Raw genomic sequence first — 23,779 nt, 5'->3', positions numbered from 1 at the left:
GAATATTAACCATATTACAAGGATTCCTTTTTTATTGACCAAATTTTGATCCCAACAAGCAAATACCGTTTGTACGTATAAAGGGACCTCTTCGGTGAGTGACTGAATATTGTGTAGTTGAGTGCAATAGCCAGGCTATAGACTATACCCTATGGCCTAATGACCATGTGGTGAGTTCTCTACATTTCTTTCACGAATTACCTTATAAAGCATATGATAAAAAGTTATTGGGTTATGCGTTGACAGTCTGTGCGAATGTTTAAGCATTTATTGTCCTTCAAGCTTATCTATGAACAAAAATATCAATATGAACAAACATGATCTTCAGGTTGCCATATTAATTTGCATAACATATGCCATGATATGATTATTTGTGATTTTGTACAGTTCTTAACAGATCATGTACATGTGATGTTTTACAACATTTATACATCTATTATTTCTGTAATTAATTGCAAATTATCTAAGTCATCAAAAATTGGTTGCATACAGTCTGCCATTAACTTCTAAGCTGTTATGATTTTCAATTGTTGGGCAGCTGGTTGGGATTGATACACCGTAGTATACACTTATTATTATCACAGCAATGCTGTTGTAGTATATATGAAACATCATTGCTCCTGGAGTATGTCAGGCAAAATAAAGAGTGCATTGTTGAATATATATGTAATTATTTTTATGTACTTAAAAAACACATTCTGGCTTGGACTTCTAAGCGGTTAAGATTTTTAATCTTTGGGCAGCTGGTTGTTAAGACTTCAGTCTTTTGGCAATCAGTTCATAGTTACACTGTGGTAAACACTTAACTTCCTAAATTATAGCAATGTTGTTATAGTATACATGAAACATCATTGCTCCTGGAGTCTGTCAAGCAAAATGATGAGTGAATTGTTAAATATATGTAATTATTATTATTTACTTAAAAAACACAGTCTGGCTTGGACTTCTTAGCTGTTAAGATTTTAATCTTTGGGCAGCTGGTTGTTAAGACTTTTGTCTTTTGGCAATCAGTTCATACCACACTTGGCAGACTGATTTATTTCAGGCACTAATTGTCAACCAGGTTTTTTATAAAGACAAAATTCAACGCAGAGTAAATAGGATACAAGAAAATGATTTGTTCAACTCAATCAATCATATAATTCATTCCATGTAATTAATTATTTGGTAGCGATTTTATGAATTTTCCTATTTGCCTAATTAGGTAATTTTTATATAAATAAATTACAAAAAAGTTGTGCTGATGCCAACCATAAAAGCGTTGGTCTCACACTTCTGTCTGTCTGTGTGTTTGTTCTGTCTGATTTTGATACCACATATTGAGCTCGTGGCATCCCAGGATGGCAGGACCTTTTAATAGACAAAGATATGGACGAAAGCTGTTGTCAATGGTGGAATCGGACCTGTTGCATGGCTGTTGTATAAACATTCAGAACAAATCATTCCATGGTTGCGAACCTCTGTATAGTTTCACTACATATGTACGCCGATAAATTTCTCTCTGTCTGCATCTTATTTTGTGCAACAAACTGAACATAGTTAAAACATTTCCAACTGAAGTTTGTAGGTGAGTTACAGTATTTAATACTTATTTCATTACTTATATGAGCATTTTCGCGACGCTATTTCCTAGCGCCAAAAATGTCACCAAAGTGACGGTAAGGAAATTTCTATAAGGAAATTTCCTTTGAAGCAAAACTGTTCATGTTACATTGCTATCTTTAGAGAACCAAGAGAGATAAGCCACATAAAATTCACACTGGGCTTTATGCTGTATTTTTATACACATATGGGACTTGAATGTTAATCTTATAACATAGGAACGTACAGGAGTTGAAATTTATACATTCAATACAAGGAATTCGAGCGGATTAACAATATATGGCAAGGTCAATGCATTGCAAAGGAGGAAAAATCCGATCAAAATTTGCCATTGAGTTCCATTCAGAAAATATAGGTCCTGGTCATGTGTTTATAAGTTTATTGGCGATCAAAGACACTAAATAAAGTCTCGATTCTCGATAATGTAATCTATATCGTCAATTGCGGAATCAAAACAAGGCTATAAATGTATATTTGGCACTATAGACAAATTAGCGGCAAATTTTTACAGTGAATAATGTCTCGCTTATTCTATACTTATTCAACAGCACTTAATAATATGACCAAGTGTGAATATCCTACCTCAAAAAATATTCACACAATATTCGAACATATTCTAGGCGAGAATATGGGGTGTGTTTTATTCACAGGTATTCACGTCGGAATACCCCTAATATTCCGAAGATATTCACAGTGAATATGTGTGAATACGTGTGAATACTAACCATATTCGAACTCATATTCACACGTATTCACCTGTGAATACTCGGCTTTTCATGCAGTGTTCGGTTGCAATTTTTATGCGATGAGCAGATGAGCATCTGCTCATGAGCAGTTATGAGCATGTGCTCATCTGCTCATCGCATAAAATTTGTAATCAACGCGTTGCTTGGACCATAAATTAAGACACGGATTAACGCTTGTAACAATATAACTAAGTAGAACAATTTTAAAAATATCTTAAACATTTGTCTGGGCAGGTTTTTTCCATTTCAAAATAGAGGTGGAATATCGGTTGCAAATTTTATGCGATGAGCAGATGAGCACGTTGCTCATAACTGCTCATGAGCAGATGCTCATCTGCTCATCGCATAAAAATTGCAACCGACATTATTTTTTTTTAAATTGCACAATATAAATTATATTATATTGGGCCTGAAAAATTTCAATGAACCGGGTGCCATTTTATGCGATGAGCAGATGAGCACATGCTCATAACTGCTCATGAGCACATGCTCATCTGCTCATAAAACTGCATTACTGCTCGATAACAAGGCATTCACGCCTCCAGTGCTAAGGGAATGAGCTGCCAATTTTGCGGAAGATACTTTAATCGCGGTTACAATCAGCGTAGACACGAACAGGAATACTGTCCATTACGAGAACAAGAAAAAAACATGTCTCAAACAGACTCGGACAGTCAAGAAAGAGATATCCGTGACGATGTCTCAACAACTTCTACTCAGCAGTCTGGAAGTTCGACGGCGACTGACTCAGAATCTGGAGAGGAAATGGATCCCTGGATACCACTAATAGAAGAAGCAAAACAAAGAAGTAACACAGCTTTCGAGGAAATGAAAGAACGCCTCATAAACAGAGGTTTCGATGAGCACTCTGCTAAAGAGAAAGCTTACTTGAATATTATGCCTAGACTCCAGAAAGAATTAGAAAATATCTACTTAGAGCGCCTTTTGTGGATAAGACAACTAAAGAAAGATCCAGCAGTACATAAGAAAATAATGAACACAAAAGATGCGTTTATTCAAAATGATGATTTTGAGCCAGAAGAAGCAATAGAAGCTGCAGTTGATAAGAGAAAGTTTCTTATTAAAAGGCTTTTAAGCGACCACGAGATTGATGATGACGAGGAAAATAAAGACAGTGAAGATTATGACGATGATGATAATTAGACTTTAAATTTAGTCCAATGGTAAAAAAACGTTTTAGAAGAAATTATTATTTATTGCTGTAACTAATTGCAAGACAAATAAATGTTAAAATCGTTAATCCATATCTGAAATTTTCTTCTTTCCGGCCGCATATGTATGTACTTTGACGAGGCATTGGAGAGGGTTTGTGAAGCGACGATCGCAGAAAACTTCATGAAAAGTTTACGAGATATTAAGCCAAGAGTGAACGGCACGCCCACTTTCGAAATTAATTCGCTTTATATTTGAGTCAGCTCACAAATCACGCTCATCGTTCGCAATGGCTTGCAAAAATGACATCGTAGCTGTCGTGAATATGGACGGATTTCGAGTAGGAAGAGAACTCCGCTGCAAGGAGCTCCGTATCATCAAAGTCGGGGATACCTACGGGCAATCCTTCTTTTTTTAATATTGGGCTTCGTTGGTCGGATTTAAGTGAAAAAGACCAAAAGGCGTGCAAATTCGTACAGAAGAAAATCCACAAACTACCGTCTGGGGTGCCGCAGGGCGTCAAAGCATTCCATATTTCGCAGTTGGAGGCAATCGTGGATAATTTCTACAGGAAAAAAAAGAACCCAAACTCTACGATTGCCTACAAAGGCGGAATTATTGAAAGGGATTTTCTAAAAAAACTAAGCATCCCTTCAGTTAATTTGGAATGCTTTGGCTGCCCCAAAGCAGAATAACTGTTTGATCAGCTGGGCTGGTTAGAGACCTGTGGCAGACACTTGGATGCCTGGGCGTACCAACACTGTGCCAAAGTCGAAGTTGAGGCCTTCTCGATGTAGCTGGAGAAGATTTAAAGCAAGGAAAAGAAGAAGAAAAAGAAAAAAAACCGGTTCTTTTTTAAGAACCCCCAAATTTTCGAAAGAACGTAAACGAAATCTCTATGATATTAATAATTTCATATTAATCATACACACATTATTCTCATCATCAATGAACTAAATCGTTACTATTCCTCACACGTACTTTCGTTTGTTTTCACAATGTCACTGTGAAAGAGTCACTTGAGTCAAATTATGCATTAAGGCAAATAGTTTGAAAATTGAGTAAACTTATTTCCCCTGAATCATCTTTTAGCGTGTAATATTTATGAGTAAACTAACCAGGGGATACGTTTCAATGCAACGCTTCTGGCGTAATTAATTATATATTCACATTAATCCCTCTGTATCTGATCAATTCATTATCATCCCAGTGTCGCTAATATTAAAATAGCCACCTCACTAATAGGGTTAGTAAATTGAGTAAAAATATTTTACCCCGAATCCTTTAGTGTATAATATTTGTTAGCAAACTAACCAGGGGAAACGTTTCAATGCAATGCTTTTAGCGTAATTAATTATATTCACATTAATCTCTCTATTGTTTGATCAATTCATTACTATCGCAGTATCGCCAACATTAAAAGGGCTATTAGGTTTGAGTTTCGTTAACAATAGGCGGATCTGGTAACCGAAGATGCTTCATTTACTGTGAAAACGCTACAGCATATTACTTATCATTCGACATTATGACAGCCAACATCAGATTTTTATGGAAGGACGAACTTATACAACGTATCGACATGTGTTTTTCCACAGTTATTAGAATATACATGGTTTGGAGACTAGATGGAAGTACAATGCAACTCATTATCTATGTTATTGTCCAGGTTTATGCAAAAAATGGTTCCTTATCCGTCACATGTCTATTGTATTTTAGCCCAACTAACCAATAGCAATGGCTTGGCTTAGCTCCTCAAACGTGACTTAAACAACATGTTAATTCAGACCTTACTATTGGTTTACTTGTTCAAAATACAATAGACACGTGACGAATAAGGAACAATTTTTTGCATAAATGTTCCCCGACATAGATAATGAGTTGTATTGTACTTTTATGAAGTCTCCAAACCATGTATATTCTATTAACTGTGGTTTTTCCAGCCTTGAAAATAAATTTCTAAATGAACTGACGGAAAAGGCAAAAGAAAAATGGATACCTATCTGGGATGAAAGTCAAACATTTACAAACAAACGGTTTATTCGAATGATTTGGCGCGCTTGCGTTCGTCATGGATATATTGACAAACGTTATGAAATCTTGGATGCTCTTGTCGATAACATGACAATTGGTGTATGGAAATAATATGGCGCTCGTGCATTCGTTATGGGCATATTGACACATGTTACGAACAAATAAAAATTAAAGTATGAACTATCAGAGGGGAAGCATCGCAAAGCATACATAGAAAACGAACTTTTAAAATAAACAGTGCTAAAGTTATGAAAATACTATTATTGTACTAAATACTAAATGTGTACCCTGACAAATAAAATATTTTCCTCGCAAATCTTTACTGTGTACTTAATTAGGGTTTACTAACGTCACACTCTCATCATGCGTGGAGACCACGCATATCTTCGGGAAAATCGGATAGTTTCCGACGTCCCGCGTGGGGTCCACGCGTTGCGTGTTTTTGCCGCTATATGGGGGGGGGGTAACCTACTGGCATCGCAGTATTGGCATGAGACCAGTAGACGTGAACGAAACTAACGAAAGCGCTGTATGGCAAAAACTTTACGAGGAGGAACCCGAAAAACCCATTCGTTTTAAGTTTGATGTTGGCGATCAGGTTCGGATCAGCAAGGCTAGAAGAACATTCAAGAAAGGTTACCTACCAAATTGGACTGAAGAAGTATTTACCGTAACGAAACGCATACCTCGACGACCGCCTGTTTACAGAATTGCTGACTACGATAACGATGAGTTAGACGGAACATTCTACGAACAAGAATTGCAGAAAGTCAACAAGACAGACAGTGATTTTTATAGAGTGGAACAAATACTTAGATCACGCATACGTAATAAACGTAAAGAATACTATGTAAAATGGTTAGGATACCCAGAAAAGTTTAATTCATGGGTGGCAGCAGAAAGTGTAAAAGATATATAAATAAAATATCATTGAACTCAACATCATTTGTGTCATCAGTTTTATCTCACCTTGCCGAGTAATAGTTCTATGAGGTATTTTCCAAATAATACCATTGCAAATTTTCGGGTAAAATTAGCTGAAATGATCGTTCTACCCGGGCAGTGGGAGGTCGCGCTGGTCGGACTTCATTACCCACACACATGGAGTACACTAAGACAGGGAGTGCAACAGTCATTTATTTATCAAGTGGACAAGCATGAAACTGGTTTGTTAAAAGACACACATTTTGCAACTGTCGCAGACCTTGTTAAAGCGATGAATGCATCCATGACTAAGGAAGGTCAGACAAAAATAAAATTCACTTATAATCGTAACACTCGCAAAGTGAGCGTCGATATTAAACAAGGAGCTTGGGTGTGGATGACTGGTGACATAGCTGCGACGTTAGGGTTTGCCGAAAACATCGTGATCAAAAAGAAAACGACAAGCCCTTTTGTAGCTGATATAAATGCCGGATTTTCTTCAATGTATATCTATACGGACATTGTAGATGCGCAGTTTGTAGGCGATGTTAAAGTTCCACTTTTAAGAATTGTTAATATCGAAGGCGAGTATGGAAAGACCGTTCACGCCAGTTTTCGGAATTTACAATACGTTCCTGTGAAAGTGAACTCTTTCGAAACGATTGAAGTCAATATAAAGAACGACCGCAACGAAAATGTCTCATTTGAGTTTGGAAAGTCGATCGTGACACTTCACTTTAGACAAAAGCGATCACAGTACTTTATTTGAAGATGCGTGGAAGACTAGTTGTTGATCAAAAACTACTAAAAGAACATTATTTAAATAATCAACGAGGTGGTAATATTGCGGGATTTCGTGGTGCACGCATGCAGAGGGGTTATGGTATTGGTGGAATTTTCAAGAGCATTGCGAGGTTTGCTATTCCGCTTTTTAAGCAAGGAGCAAAAGCGGCGGGTAAAAGGGCACTACAAGCAGCGACAGAAGTAGGTCAGGATGTACTTCAAGGAAAGAATATTTCAAAGTCAATAAAAGCCCGTGGGAAACAAGCTGTCACTGATGTCGCCGATAAAGCTGTCAAGAATTTGATGACTGGTAGTGGACAGAAAAAAGGTTTAAAAAGATCAGCACAAGCTAAACCCACCATTTCTTCTCGAGCCAAGAAGCAGAAAACATCTCTTGATAACTATAAACCAAAGTGGCATGGCTCAAGTCGTTGAAACAATTCATAAAGATTCGTGTATGTGTTCCAAATCTGAACTTGAATTATTTTCTGTACCACCGACGCAAGTAGAAATGGAAAAAGGATTTTGGGAGGATATTGATCCTGTCACAAGCATAACAGCCTCTGACACAATTGAATTCCTTTGCGCAGCAAACTCCGGAGTTTATATCGATTTAGCAAACAGTTACCTACACGTTAAAGCAAAGATTACAGCGTCAGATGGATGCATGCACTGTTCTCACAAGTAGAAGTGTTCCTAAACAACAAATTGGTAACCCCGTCCAATACAGCCTATCCTTACCGAGCTTATATCGAAACTGTCCTGAACTTTAGCAAGGATGCCAAGGATTCTCACCTCACCTCTGCTTTTTTTTACAAAGATAGTGCGGGAAAAATGGACAATGTAAACCCGCTAGCTCTTCAAGCAGATGTGAATACAGGTCTAAAAGAACGTCATACACATACTCGTGGGAGTAGATCTGTTGCTATGGAAGGCAGACTACATTCGGATCTATTCGCACAAGAGCGCTATATTCTCGGGGCTGTTCCAATAAAGATTAAATTGGTTAGATCACGAAACCCTTTTTGTCTAGTCTCATCTGCTCAGGATCCAAGTTTCAAAGTAGTTATTGAAGAATGTGTATTTCGCGTGCGACGCGTCAACGTATCGCCAAGTGTAATAATAAACCATTCCCAAGCCCTACAGCATACAACGGCCAAATATCCGATCAATCGCGTCGAGTGTAAAGTTGTCTCTGCCCCCCGAGGAAACATGTCGGGAAATCAACCCAACATATTTCAAGGTATTCTACCAAATCGTGTCGTTATTGGTATGGTCGATGCAGATGCGTTCAATGGTAGTTATGCAAAGAATCCGTTCAACTTCAAGAACTACGACATCACAAATTTTGGGCTGAATCTAAACGGTGAAAACCTACCTGGAAAACCATTTCAACTAAAATTTGCGAGTGCAAGAGGAAGTAACTACATTTCAGCATTCCAAACACTGTACGCTGGGACACATAAAATGTTTGAAAATCAGGGCAATGGTATAACTCGTGAAGAATATGCAGACGGTTTTACACTGTTTGTGTTCGATCTCACTCCAGACCTGTGCCTTGGTGATCATGCACAACCAATTAGAAACGGAAATGTCTCGATCGAATGCCAGTTTGGAACGGCCTTGGAGGCGGCTATAAATATTGTGGTGCTTGGTGAATTTCAAAGTCTTATGGAAATTGACGCGAACAGGAACGTACTGTGTGACTTCACTAACTGAACATGAATACGCTGCAGATTTTGAATATATTAAAAAGCGACTCGTTTACAAAGACTGTATTTACAGACGTTTTACCATCAGATCGTTTACCTGGGCTAGTAAGAAGAAGACCAAAAGGTTTCGTAGTCAACACTGATCCGAGTAACAAACCCGGAAGTCATTGGTGTGCCTTGTTTGTCACAGAAGATGGGCGAGGAGAGTTTTGGGACTCGTACGCGAAAGCGCCAGGATTCTACAGTCAACACTTTACTCGGTTTTTTGAGAAACATTGCAGTACATTTAGTTGGAACACGCGGGCTTTGCAAGCACCCAACTCGGACGTGTGTGGACAGTATACGTTATTCTTTGCTTTGTATCGCTGTAGGCATATTCCAATGTCAACCATTGCAAACATGTTTACGGATAGCAAAGATTGGAACGACATGCTTGTACGTGACTTTATACAAAAGTGGTGTGAATAAATACAAATAATGTTAGTTTAAAAATACATTTATTGTAAAAAACATACATATTTACAAAGAAATAAATTATTTTAACCATTTATATGGACTACTGTTTATAACTTTACGCTGTTTTTTTCGTTTTTGCTGCATCGGGGTAAGATGTGGTTCGGGTGAGGGCTGGGGGACATGATCAGAAAGTACTTTAGTTTTATATTCGCGAACAAGTCCTAAGCGATTTTCGTTTCTGATAACGCCTTCGGGTACGTTTAAATGGCCTAACGCCTTCGAAAATAACTCCCAACCTTGTTGATTAAAGTTTTTCCTCTGACGCAATGAATCGTTGACCAAATCGACGATATTTGTTCCGGGTACTGATCTTCCTTTGAACATCATTTGACCTTGTTCATTCCATCCAACGACACTTGTTTGCTTTAAGTTTCTTCACCAACTGACGTGCTCTAGATTTTATTGTAGCTGGAACACTATCCAGTATGTCTGATTCAATCTCGTCATCATCCTTTATCTCTGGCATTTTTTCTTCTTTATCTTCAGTCGCAGAAGGTTCGACATTAGTCACTCTAATAGGTTTACTCATACGTTTGTCGTAAAAATTTAAGTATCGCTGTAGGGACTGGTCGTACAATTTCGCCCTCTCATCAACGGGCATGTCTTGGCGTTGAAGTAGCTCTTGCATCTCGGAGTCAATTTCACCTACTTGTGCAGTCAAAGGTGGTACGAAAGGTTTCTTTCGTTGTTCAGCCATATGTTCGGGTACAAGGACCAATCTTTTGACGTGTTCCATTTATAGAAAGTTAGCCAATTGTCCCAAAACTGAAGTGAGTAGAAGCGGTAGGAAGCCCTCCCCTTTCTGGACAAGACGTGCTCTTCTTTTTGCAATTGGATTTCGTTTGTCAGCTGCAAACTTTATATGTTTGGAGTGTGGTGCAATCTTTTTCGCTGTTTTTGGTTTCAGTTTAATTGTATCAAACCAGACGTTCAAAAGACACTGTCTTATAGCTTCCAGTAGATCGTCTTCGGTTGCTTTTAAAATAGCTTTTCTCAGTTCGGGTTTACACTTGGCTAATACTTTCAGAAGTTCGCAGTTCCTTTTCATGCAAGCAGACATGGTCAAATGATTGTTTTGCAGAAGTCATGCCTTACTTATACTCTTGGTTGGTAAACGTAATGTTTATCTGTTGGAAAGATACCAGATCTAACTCGAATTTCATCGGGACACGCTGGCGTAAGGTCCACAAACAAATAGGAATAAGGCTGTTTCGTTGCCAACTGGTAGGCTTGTTGGAAATATTTCGTGTGACTAGGATATAACTGTTTAGCTAGATGAACAATTTGACTTGCGTCGCGAACGTTTTTCGTTAGACACAAATAACTTGCATTTAAGGATATGGTACGGTGATCTTTGCTGTGATGAAATAGGTTTTGTACAATGTATATGACACTAAGGTTACCATGATGTGATTTTTTCGTAAATAGTTTTGAAATAACTCCGTCCTTTTCACCCATCATGTCGTAATGAATATAAATTACGTGTTTCAGGATTAATACTGTCTAGTATATCATCTGGCAGGCCTTGTATGAATTTTATTCTAGGCATTAAATTTTGTATTTCTCCAAACGTATCTTGGTACTCAGCGTAATAGTACGCAATATTTTCTGGAGGTTTATCTATCATGACGTTGACATAGCTCAAAAGTTTTTTCACAAATGTAGTTTTTCCCGACTTGGTACTTCCAGAAACTAAGAGGCCAAACGGGTGTGTTAACTGTATGGAGTACATGATGAAAATGAGACTTGTAACAACGTGTCAGACGATTTATACCATTCTCCTAATGATTCTATGCAATTCCGTTAAAACTAAATCCAAGTCCAAAGGTGCGCTTTTTGCACGTATAAGATAAGGCTGCCTTTGTGTAGAGGAAAGGTTATGAACACCTGCTAAGTGGTTAGATAATTTCAATAAATTTTTCTTACCACAAATCGGACAGTCTTTACGCGCTCGAGGCATGATGGCAACTGAATACGTCTCGAACTACTTCGCTTATAAGTGTCCCTTCAGGGACTTTTTTTTGTCCCTGGTGTCCCTGGAAGATTAAAAGTGTCCCTTCAGGGACTTTTTTTGTCCCTGGTGTCCCTGGAAGATTAAAAGTGTCCCTTCAGGGACTTTTTTTGTCCCTGGTGTCCCTGGAAGATTAAAAGTGTCCCTTCAGGGACTTTTTTGTCCCTAGTGTCCCTGGAAGATTAAAAGTGTCCCTTCAGGGACTTTTTTTGTCCCTGGTGTCCCTGGAAGATTAAAAGTGTCCCTTCAGGGACTTTTTTGTCCCTGGTGTCCCTGGAAGATTAAAAGTGTCCCTTCAGGGACTTTTTTTGTCCCTGGTGTCCCTGGAAGATTAAAAGTGTCCCTTCAGGGACTTTTTTTGTCCCTGGTGTCCCTGGAAGATTAAAAGTGTCCCTTCAGGGACTTTTTTTGTCCCTGGTGTCCCTGGAAGATTAAAAGTGTCCCTTCAGGGACTTTTTTTTGTCCCTGGTGTCCCGGAAAAGCTAGGATCGGGTTCTGCCCGAGATGCCAACTGAATACGTCTCGAACTACTTCGCTTATAAAAGTGTCCCTCCCTGGACGTGTTTTGTCCCTAAAGCTCTGGATGTGTGAAGGGCTTTTCAAAGAGAAACATACAACATATTATGAAAACATATATTTACAAGAAACGTATAACATATAATACATAAAGACAACTATAGAGTATATGCATTTAGAATCCGTATGGAAGTGTTTTGTATTCATCAATAATAACACGTTTGTCATAAACAATACGATAGTCCTTTTTCATGCGTTTGGTTTCTATGTCCTTTGTTTTGGTGTTGCGAGTAATTTTGAATGGGATATTTACGGATACCCGCCCTGCGACATTACATTTTGCATGAAGGTATACCAAAGCACGAATCACCTCAAAGTTAACGTTTTGCCTAGCGGTGCAATTCAACGTGATACCTCGTATCTTTGTCTCAACTTTGTTCGAATTTGTGCGGTAACAGTAATTCTTTGGTCCACCCGAGATAAATGTGGTGATGTAGTCTCCCTTTAACTCATCCGTCAGTTCGGCGAGGTACGGACCTGTAGGGGGCTCTGGATCACCAGGTTTACTAACAAAGATCACCGAATCAGTGTCGTAATACAACGCTCTTTCTTGAAGTTGATCCAGAACATCGTAGAGTTTGAGGCGAGCGTAAGCTGTGGTGAAAGCAGCAACGACCACGTTCGTTTTAGAGTTTGGCGCAGTGAAATTCTCATTGTTTTCATAGTGAATGGTAATACTTCCTCGGTCCAATTTAATAGGTAGCCTTTCTTGAATGTTCTTCTTGCCTTGCTGATCCGAACCTGATCGCCAACATCAAACTTAAAACGAATGGGTTTTTCGGGTTCTTCCCCGTAAAGTTTTTGCCATACAGCGCTTTCGTTAGTTTCGTTCACGTCTACTGGTCTCATGCCAATACTGCGATGCCTCGAGTGATTACAGGACTTAACCAATTTCTGGAGAACGTCCACGTACTTTAATGTGTTATTTGCTGTAAAGTATTTCCACATTTTCCCCTTAAGTATACGATTGAATCTCTCTACGATTGATGCTTTCGTTTCATTCTGCGTTGTAAAGAACCGAATACCTTGTTTTTTTTAAAATGCTTGAAATTTTCGGTTGGTAAACTCCGTTCGTTCCTTTATCTGAGTAAAAAGTTTCGGGTTTGCGATGCTTTTTAAGAACTTTCGCAAACGCGCTGACCAAATTTTCACCCGTCTTTGTTTTTATCGGTTCAACCCACGCATACTTGCTAAGTACATCTATCACGGTTAAAATGTACTTGTAGTTATTATTGTACTTTGCTAATGAGTCCATAATAACTAAATCTGCCTCCCACTCTTCGTCCATAGCTGCTACTATAACACGATTACGCTTGAAACGAAATCGAACTGGCTTGTGAAGAGTGTACGTATCTTGAGTTCTCAACCATGCTCGTATTTTATTCCGTGATATTTGATACTTGCCATCGTCTCTAACAGCACGATGAAGGGCGTCTACGCCACCAAAACTTGCTGGACTTTCTGGGCTGTAATATAGGCTGCTCAGATATTTTTCGGCCATCAACGTCAGAGGCCTGAATTACAATACTGCCCCCGCAACAGGCGGAAATGCAACGTATTTTGCAAAAGAAATTTCTGATTGAGATTTAAGGGAGCGCTTTACCACAGCAAGTCATCCTCTCGCCACAAAGGTTTCAGCGAAGTGAATGTCCTGAGGTTTACAAACTGATATATAAAGCTAATAACGTACATGAAAATGTTAAAACAATCGCCCATTTTTTGCTTGGTTGTGCTTTTGGAACGCTTATATTCCGGAAAGACGGAATACAATACCTAACATTGCGCCGTATACATTTCTCGCTTTTGCAGTTTAAGTATATGCAAGCTAAATAGGCACAAAGTCGACCAAAGTTTGAAACATTTATTTCTTTGTACAGCTGTTCGTAATCACGACAATCACTTTGCAACATACCCCCATGGTTTAAAAGCATGGTGTTTACATGAAACTTTAAAGTTTCTTTATCGATTTGAACATGATTTTGCTGCAGCTCGTCAACAATCACGTCGAAACCATTCATTGTGCACGACCAAGATCCAAATGAATACAGACAAGCAAACAGCGTGATATTTATGCAATGCATTTATTGAACTTTAAAATTGTACAGACGGCTGCGAAATTAAGGAAAAACGTTTATCTATATACACACATAGTTTCACTCTACACTATGCATTATGTTATGTAATCTATTAAATGTTATGTTCAGGATTACTTAATAACAGTCTGTTTGTGCCTTCGTTGTCATTGGCAATTCCCCCATGTATTCAGCGTATGCGTCGTGAGGATTTTCCCGTGCGCTGGAAAAGGTAAGGCCTGTTTCGGATGCCATATACGTGTACAGGGCTGGATTACTTTGCAATAGGCCAACTCTCTGAATGTGAGGAAAGTGATCTTGGTTAAAAGGATTCTCTGGTATGATTTTCCATTCGAAAAAGCCGCAAGATTTTTCTCGGTCGTTTGGGCAGCAGAAGAACAGACGGCCTCGATTTTCTCCCTCCTTTTTAACTTTTCGCACACAGCAGTTTAACCCGTGCTGACACTTCGGTTTCGGGAGCTCTAATCTGTCACCCCATTGCCAAAAGCCACACGGATTTTTACGATCGCAGCAAACAAAGAACGGTCTCCCAAAGTTACGTTTACTTAGATTCTTCACAACTTTCATCTTGGTCGGTCTTTGGTGTGTGTCACACAGCGGATGAATCGCGCCATTCGCCCTCCACATTATCATAGCTGTATCAAAGAGCGAACGATCTTGTTCAGGGCAAAAGAATTCACAACATTTAGGGTTGTTCTTGTTACAAACCCAAAACTTTCCTTTCTTGGTAGAGATTGCGGTCGCAGGCACTCCATGTAAGAACTCCATTGCTGTGTTTTCTCGGGCAATTTTTGTTCGATGTGTGATATTTATGTGCAAGCTACTCTTTGTTTGAAGGGGAACATGTTCAGGTTCGTCCTGTCGTTAAAATTTATTACCAGTAATGTATGCATAAACGCGTTTGAACAAAGTCATCAACTGACAATGTGTGTAAACAAATGCTTGTGCGCACATCATCACGCGTGGGAGTAGCGCACACCGTAGCGCTCACTAATTACCTTTTGTAAACATTATGTATGGTAGAATTTTAGCTTCATTTCGAACATGGGTATATAATTTGAAGTGGAAAAAACCTCAGACTCTGTTTTACACGAGCTTTAGCGATGGAATGTTCAAAAAAATTGCTCCATCTGTTGGAAGTAATATATGCCAGCGCCGTACGGCTTGAGATAGAAAGAATGAAGGCTGAATTTTGTTGTGGGTGTAAAGTTAGAGAACAAGACTGTCTGATGCTGGACGAACACGAAACATGGCAATTGTACGGTTTGGAAGCCATAGAGCAAGTTATTAATACAGCCACGATATGGAGCACGTTTGTGGAAGTAACAAGAGTCCTAGGCCTCAGCTGGGATGAAGACGTACTTGAACATTGGAAACAACTAACCAAAGACCCAGATTCTATGTTGATCGAGTCCCTGATGTATATAGAAGACCCTAATGTTCAAAATATCTTCAACCAGCTATCTCGTTGGAAAGAAAATTCATACCTAAATGACCCACTCGAGTCAGGTGTTGTTGCCTTTTTTTGTAACCCGCCTATCTTTAAGTACACGGTTAAAACGACTAGAGAACAGTTTACAAGTCACGAAAACAATCATCATAAAGCATACAAAGAATATTTAAAGAATGAACTCTTAAAATGAACGAACAGTCCTAGTAGGATTGACAGTCCTAATGCTATGGAAAGAAACATACTATTAAAATGTTGACATACTAAATGTGTATAACCTGACAAATAAAATATTTTTCTCGCAAATCCTTACTGTGTACTTAATTACGGTTTAATAACGTCACACTCTCACCCTGCGTGGAGACCACGCATAACTTCGGGAAAATCCGACAGTTTTCGACGGCCCGCGTGGGGATCACGCGGTGCGTGATTTTTCCGCTATATGGGGGGGGGGTACCTACTGTCAAAGGTGAGATATTATTATGTCAACACACAAAAGTTTGGGAAGCTTCCAGAATTCTTTAGCTTCTGTGAAAATACCAACTGTTGGAGGACTGCAGCACTGAAATTACAACTGAATCAGCTCCTTTGCATATTGTACGGTACATGACATGTTCTCAAAGCTACAATACTGAAATGGATAATTTGCAGATGAGACTAGCTAAATGATTGTGTGAACATGAATTAGAAGTACATAATACACTACAGCTAGTACATGGCTGGGGTATGCGTGTTTAGTTGAATGATCATCAATAAAAAAACCCTGTAAAATACAACAAAATGTTTGTTGGTCTGGGTAATATTATGAATATTGAATCAAATCTTAGAAAACCAATAACCCCAAATACCATCAGACAGAAGATTAGTACAGTCGAAAAAGACCATGTGAACCTCCACGACGATTCCTAAAACTCACTTATTATCCCCCATTCCAGGAAAATAGAGGTATAAACACTTTCCTTACAACAAAGTAAGTTGTTTTGATCTCATTTAAATAACACCCTTGCAAAGATATTTAAAACCACATAATGTAGACTTAAAATTCAAGGATTTGACCTGGCCCTCATTCAGCGGTTTGAATAGCAGAATATATCAGGCCTGAGCTCCCTCTTTTGAGAAAAGGGAATATTACTAGAATATTATTTTTAAATGAGATCAAATTCATTGGGAAACCCCACCTCCACCAAGCCTAATAGTTATGAATAGTACTATGTACTTCCATATTAATATGTCATACAAGACTAACAAGAGAATTAATAACAAACCGTTGTTCAGCAATTAATCAGGCAATCTTTCTGCAGTCATTCAAACCACTAATCGCTGCCTTACCTTTGAGGACACTGGTCTCAATTTCCTGTCTAAATGGATGACTGCAAAAATGACATTTACTAGCAGAAGCAAGTTTAGTTAGGCCACAGTAACATACAGTGCTATCAGTAAATACTTTGTTTGGTATACACAAACTGTCACTTTGGTATTCACAGTGTCAGACATATTAAGACCCCGAGAGCGGAGCCAAATTAGTGCAACAAACTCATGCATAAATATCTGCTCCCACCTATGCTGGTAAACTGTGTTGTTGCAATACTTACGTATGAAAACATGTTTGGCTTCCCTGCCCTCCATAGAATTAAGCCCTAGACCCATACCATATTTTATCTTCATTTGGGCAAGATGGTGTGGCACAACATTGCCAAGGGTCCATACAGTGGGGTTCACAGTATCAAGGAAAATGCAATGGGCCTTATAGTAATTGGAACTAGAAATACATGCATGCAGCAACCCTCGCTATTTCAAACCAAGTACACAATTTCCTGAGTTAACCTGACCTAAACTTATATCATGAAATGACACAAAACTCAAATCAGTCTTAAAGTTTCCATCATTCAATACAAAAATAATCACAAAGCTAGTGTAAACATTGCCCGTTCAAATTTGCTGCATTATACCATGCCAGCAATTAAGTAACGGTTTAAAATCGAAGTTTCAAACGATTAAAACAGTACAAAATCTTCACAGACAAAGAAAAAACTTCAAATGTTATTTTGTTCTGTAATTGCAGTCAACGCCGGCGGCTAAAAGTTTCAGTATACTTTATAAATATAGTGTGTATTTTTGATACCAAAATTCAAATTACACTTTCAAAAACACTTTTTGAAGTTAAAGCAAAGGTGTAATAGCCCTTCACAGGTTTATGCGTTTGCAGAAAAAGCTGAAAATTTAACAAATGAACGGCATACAAAGCTGAAAAGTATACAAATACGGCTCATTCTTACCGCGAAACAAGTACGAGATAAACAAAGTAAACACGTACCCTTTGTCTTTGAAAACATTTATAAGCTTGCAGATTATGAATTATTCCTCTTACACGGCTTTGTTTTGACTGTATCCACGTTCATCTTTGCTATCTGTCATGCTTCATATATCTTGTTTCTTCTCGTTTTACTTTCTTTGCACAAGGTTTATGAAACGCTTTTACAAAAATGTTTACGAAATGACAGTTAAATTGCTGACGTTCTCATTGAATTACAAACTTTCTGTCTTAGCCAATCAGAACGTTCGTTGATTACCAGTCTACACTCGTTCGCATTTCACGCATGCGCACAAGTACCATGACCATTGAACGTCCACGGTCCACAACATAGAATTTGAGCAGGGCGCTTATATAGAGGGCGGTGAAACGCGCTTACTGCGCGCCGATCGATGTGTGATGCGGGAGGCTGGTGACGAAAATGCTTGAAGTGAGCACATTTCAAATATGGCGGATAATCCTGAACCAAGATTAGAAGAGCCAACAGAGGAAGATGTCATACTTGATCACGGTGGGTGGGCTGTTAAACGAGCCAGGGATGTTATTGAAAAAGGACTCGATAAATTAGCAGCAACAGAAACTGCATCGGAAGATGCCGACGTCCTTTACGCCAATAAAACTGACGCACTGGCAATAATTTCCCTTTTGGGGCAAGACGTTCAACAGCCAGACAAACGTTACAGGTTTTGTGTAAACAAAAACGTACTTCCTTTTTTCCTTTTTCTGCATCAGTTAGTGGAAAGTATGTTAAGCCACAATAATATTTTGAGAGAAAAGGGAAACATTTTAAAGTACTGTCTGAAACAGATGTCTGTGCATAAAGACCTTCGCCGTGAATGGAACGCATTACTACCGCCGGATACGGATCCAACAACATCTGTTGTTGTACTACAGAGGATCGTAACGTTCTTCCTGAAGTCAAAACAACAAGTTTTCCGAGAGAAGGAAGGTCTCAAACCAAATAAGAAAAGTTCTTCCTTAAGACAACAAATCAGAGGGTCTTTAAAACCGAAAATTTCCGTAAAAAAATCTTATATGCCTTCAGTTCCAACAATACCTAGTCAAATTCCACTTTGAGAAATGACTTTACCCCTCCTACAGTTGAAACCTTCTTATCCCATTTAAAAACTTTGCCTCAAGATCAACAACAAGCACTTTTAAGCTCTCTCCAGGGAAGAGAATTGGCAAAAATTTTGAAGGGTATAGGAAAGCCATCCTTTTTGGGAAAGAAAAAAGAAAGACAAGTTCAATGTCTTATCAAAGCACTCCAAAACGAAACAGTTAAAGTTCAATTCCCTGATAAGGTATGTACAAGAGCACTTATATAGATAGGTAAATTCTATATGCCATATATTCTTCAGAGATATTATAAATTTAAAATGTTGTTAAACAATCAAAGCCAACAAGATAAGAATTTAGTAACAACTGTGATTGACCAAAACTAGAGTTTTATGAGCAAACCCCATGATGAAAATTATGTTTCATTTTTGTTATGTCTAGATCTGCTAATGTAAAATCATTCTAACTGTGGAAACCAAGTATTTTGATGTGTATATATAACAAATGATCGATTGCAATAATCCAATCAGTAAAAAGATGATGGCATGACAATATGACCAAGAGTATGTTCAACTTGAAATCACAGATGGGAAACATTTGATACAATATATCAGCACAATGGGGTAGTTATTAAAAGTTTTCTTTGTGACATTAGTAAAAATATATATTCGATTCATATCCTTAATGGTTTTATTTAAAAAGCTTGATTGTTAGACTGAAATTTAACATGAAATAACTAAATTTCAACTATGCAAGAACTAGGCTCCCTACTTAAATATTATAATTCTTTAGAATACCTATAAATACACTGGCCACAACTGGGAAAAAATTCCCTTGACATTTTTCCTTTTAGGAATACTGGCATGATTGTACTTTTGTGCTTGACTAATTTCAATCTCATCAACCTCAAAGACATTAGTCTGTTTTTTAGAAATGCATTTTGCTTCAGAGTAACTGATCATACCATTGACATTATAGCCATACGTATATGCAGTCATGTTGTTTGAACCACCACATGCCTGTCTTTGAATTGAAAAAAATGACTCGACTGTGTCTTAACTGATTCGCTTAGGAATGTGTACAGATTATCTCCATGGAGGGAAGTGAATTTCACATCATTGTCAATGAATTTGATAAGTTCCTTAAATCCATTGATTGTAACCTGAAAATGGAATGGTTGAAAATTATATTAGATGCATGCCTGTGTTTAGAAAACATGGTGCCTATATAATTTATGTTATGTACACGCCATTGCTTAGCAAAGTAACTGTAAGCTTTTGGAAGTCTTTGTGTACTTGTAAATCAAACATTGTTTGCCAGCTAATAAAATGATATGACTGTTCTGATTTGGTTTTGAAGATAGAGGTCAGTTGGTCTCTCCAATTTTGGAAAAATTGAAGAATGTTATCGAGAGCCTTTATTCGAGGGTCTTCAAGCGAAAGCAATGGTTTGGTATCATTGAAGCAGTTGAATAATGTATTGCAATTAAGAATAAATTTTTGAGTAGATTCTGTGGCATCATTCTCATATTTCAACATGTCCTTTTGAACTTTAAAATTTAGAACCTGAACGGCTAATTTGACTCGCATTTTGCTCAAACTGTCCAAATGAACATGTGAAGACCTAATGTCAGTTGAGAATATATGTCTTTGTCGGTCGCGCAGATAAACAGAGTATATGTGTTCCCACAAAATGCACTTCGAATCCAATAACAGGCACCTAGTATATCTTGGAGATATTTCCTTATAGCCGCTTTTATAAACATTGTTACGAAGCTTCTTGATTAGGTGAGGTGGGTCGGACATGAAGAATAATGGAAAGCCCGTAAACGGATTATTGGTTTGACTGACTGTCTCACTGCATCCATTCATTACCATAAATGCTCGGTTTTCTGATGCACCGTCACAACAAGCAAGGAGAACTTTGAAGCCATAAGAATTTAGCAATTTAACTCCTTGCCAAAATACTCTATTCAAGTCTTCAGCAGATATGCCATTTGTTAAGATATAAGAACAGGGGAACTGAAAACCAGAGAACAAACTTTTAAAGTAGAACTGTAATACATGAGTTGCCAGGCTTGATTGCACTGAAGTGTCACTTTCGCCAACATCAAGATCAGTAAAACCAATTAACTCCCATGAAGAAGGGTCAAAAAGTAATCCCTTTTTATCTTTACTTCATCAAATAAGAGAGCACCAAACTTCCCACTTTCTGAGATACCCTGTTGTTTTGCACTTTCCCTCATAGCCTCCATTACTGAAACTTGCCAACCGGATTTTGAAGAACAAAAGTTCTTATAATCAGATAGTGTTCTGCCGCTTGGAAGTTTTAAAAATCCAGATGCACGGAGGTCATCATAAACTGAGTGGGACTTTGAGTATATTCGGAGGCACCACTTCAAAACCAACGGATGCCACCTCATCTGTCGTGATGGCATATTTAAAGCTTTGGCTTGGTCATGTAAGAGAGTTAAGAAAAACGTGTCAGATTCTGTTCCAGTATGTTCAATGATATGAGATTGAAGAAGCTTTTTCTTGGAGAATGTTTTGTAACAACCAAGCCAATTGCATTGGTATTTCCTGTTAATTGGAGCCTCATCCGAAATTGTTGGTATATGTACAGAGCTAACATGTTTCTGAAGTAACTCAGCTGTTGCAAACTTGTGCTCTGCTTGCAGACAATCTTCCCAGTAACAAACATTGGATTCTTGTTTATCCATACGCTTACTTATACCGTCATATAACTGCTTAAAAAGTTTTCGAAAATCTGAATCAGTGTTTTGGCCCACAGTATTCATTTCTTGCTGATACTGTTCTAAGCGCTTTAACTTGACTTGCATTTGATGGATCCTTGTGGCCATTTCTTTACTGTTCTCAATAAGTCTCTCTTTTGACATATAGTCAAAACGAGTATGCTTGGACTGATGCTTAATAGTATTTTCACTTCTGGACTTGATGGTCCTCATATAGTGGTCTACACCCACACACTCTTTGCAACATGTATCTTTGCTAAGAATAGAGCACTTTGCAGACCTTATACACTTATTACCACTCACAGGTGAAGTTTCAACGAATGCACCTGGGTCACCACATTTTGTCTTAAATACAGGAGTAGTATTTTCCTTAGGCAGCTGATTGATATACTTTTCTGCCAAAATGGCAGAACAAATGCAGAGGCTTCCAAGTGTTTTCATAATTGAGTATAATTGATCTTTATGTTGTATTGTCTCTGGCAGGCCCAAGTTAACATCCAAGGATTTGTGTTTCTCTTTATAAACAATGTAATAACTGCCACCTGCAAGTATAACAATTTCATACAAGAAAACAACTGGGCTATTATTAGCCATAAAAAACAGATGGACTTCTGACTGATCAACATCAGGAACAACTTTCCACCTGGGAAACTTTCCTTCTAAACTGCTGATAGATTTACTGATCTTGTATGCAAGACTTTTTGAACGTTCATTCTCTGATAAACTACTGAGGCAATGCGACTCCAAATCATTTTTTAGATCATCAAGACACTGGCTGTTGTCATCTGAAACAAGAAGCAGACTATAAAGGGCTTGCTGATGTTTTGAAACAATTCTCTCAGTGTACTTAGAAAAATATTTCCAACGAAGATATCCATTAAATTTTCCAAGACCCTTGCATAAATTATTAGTAGATCTGTAGAAAAAGTTTTGAATGTGTTTGCATTTGAAATAAATACCATACAACTTGTATACTCCATACGAGACGCCAGCAAACTTCTCAAGTGAACATCGCGCTAAGTTAGTTGCAGCAGGTACTGAAAGATTTACTAGAGCGTACATCAAAAGTTCTTCAGGTTGTAATAAAATTTTACCACCATAATTTATAGAAGTTGGCTCAGTATTAGCCATAAAGCTTTTAAAGTCAGCACACGGCTGCAATCGTTGATTAAGGTCAATTTCGTCAGTCATTGCTGACGTTTCCCCTTCACTATCAACTAAACCTTTAGCTTTCTTTCCAGGTGAAGCAAGTTGCTCACAAGCTCGTCTTTTACAGGAAGCATCAGTCATTTTTAATGTTTTTAATGCTGAATCGCAAACGTTTTTAAGACTGAAAAACAATGTTTTACATTTACCGTTGTTTTCGCAAGACATGACGAGTTGGTTGATTTTAAAATCTTCCGAACACATACTTTCACGTTCGATAGAATGCAAGAAGTTACTTAGAGTTTTAACGATACGTAACATTCATAAATGGATTTTAAGAATTGCTCAACTCTAATTTGCTTTTTCACAACGAATTCTAATTACAGACATCTTGGCTTATTAATCATATAATTTGGTAGTTAGGACGATATTTTTCACCACACTGCGCTCTCGATACGTCAAAGCGCCTCATACGATAACGAAATGACCAAGGGACAAAAACTCTCTATAGTTTACAGTTACTTCAGCTAAATGGTATAAAAAGTTTATTAAATTGCAGTAGTATGAAAGGACATAACCTATGCGAAATATTGACTTTGTTTCTTTCAATTGGTGTGAAATGACTCAAAAGAAGCCAAAATTTAACGGCAAAACAGACCTGATTTTTAAATGGTTAGCGATGCGATTGCTCAACTTTAATTATAATGAAAATGTGATCACCTAAACTACCATCACTAAAAATTTTACACACCTGAATATCGAAGTATGGACGACTTGACAACATGTTCAAACACTTCTGTGAAACATTCCCTCCATCGAAGTAATCCAACGTACGAGTCATTTTCTTAAAAAATTCTTTCTAGATTTCAACTGTATCTGCTATAAACGTTTTTA

The 23,779-nt window shown here is 38.0% G+C and overlaps 2 protein-coding genes across 2 annotated transcripts; both read left to right on the top strand.

Moving 5' to 3' along the window:
- The first annotated feature begins 6,042 nt into the window (after nt 1–6,042).
- On the top strand, nt 6,043–6,471 carry LOC114540964. Its single transcript, XM_028560952.1, has one exon. The coding sequence runs from the start codon at nt 6,043–6,045 to the stop codon at nt 6,469–6,471; it is 429 nt and encodes a 142-aa protein (XP_028416753.1).
- A 1,622-nt stretch (nt 6,472–8,093) lies between these two features.
- LOC114540963 (uncharacterized protein F54H12.2-like) lies at nt 8,094–8,978 on the top strand. Its single transcript, XM_028560951.1, has one exon. The coding sequence runs from the start codon at nt 8,094–8,096 to the stop codon at nt 8,976–8,978; it is 885 nt and encodes a 294-aa protein (XP_028416752.1).
- Nucleotides 8,979–23,779: the final 14,801 nt, after the last annotated feature.

Source organism: Dendronephthya gigantea, unplaced genomic scaffold, assembly GCF_004324835.1.
Source record: "Dendronephthya gigantea isolate DGI-Jeju-01 unplaced genomic scaffold, DenGig_1.0 000258F, whole genome shotgun sequence".
Lineage (NCBI taxonomy): Eukaryota > Metazoa > Cnidaria > Anthozoa > Malacalcyonacea > Nephtheidae > Dendronephthya > Dendronephthya gigantea.
Note: the sequence above shows the minus strand (reverse complement) of the source record. Positions and strands in the feature narration are given on the sequence as shown.

What these genes read in the sequence shown, in the direction of transcription:
- LOC114540964 (XM_028560952.1), top strand. Translation starts at nt 6,043, where the DNA reads ATGAGACCAGTAGACGTGAACGAAACTAACGAAAGCGCTGTATGGCAA.
- LOC114540963 (XM_028560951.1), top strand. Translation starts at nt 8,094, where the DNA reads ATGGACAATGTAAACCCGCTAGCTCTTCAAGCAGATGTGAATACAGGT.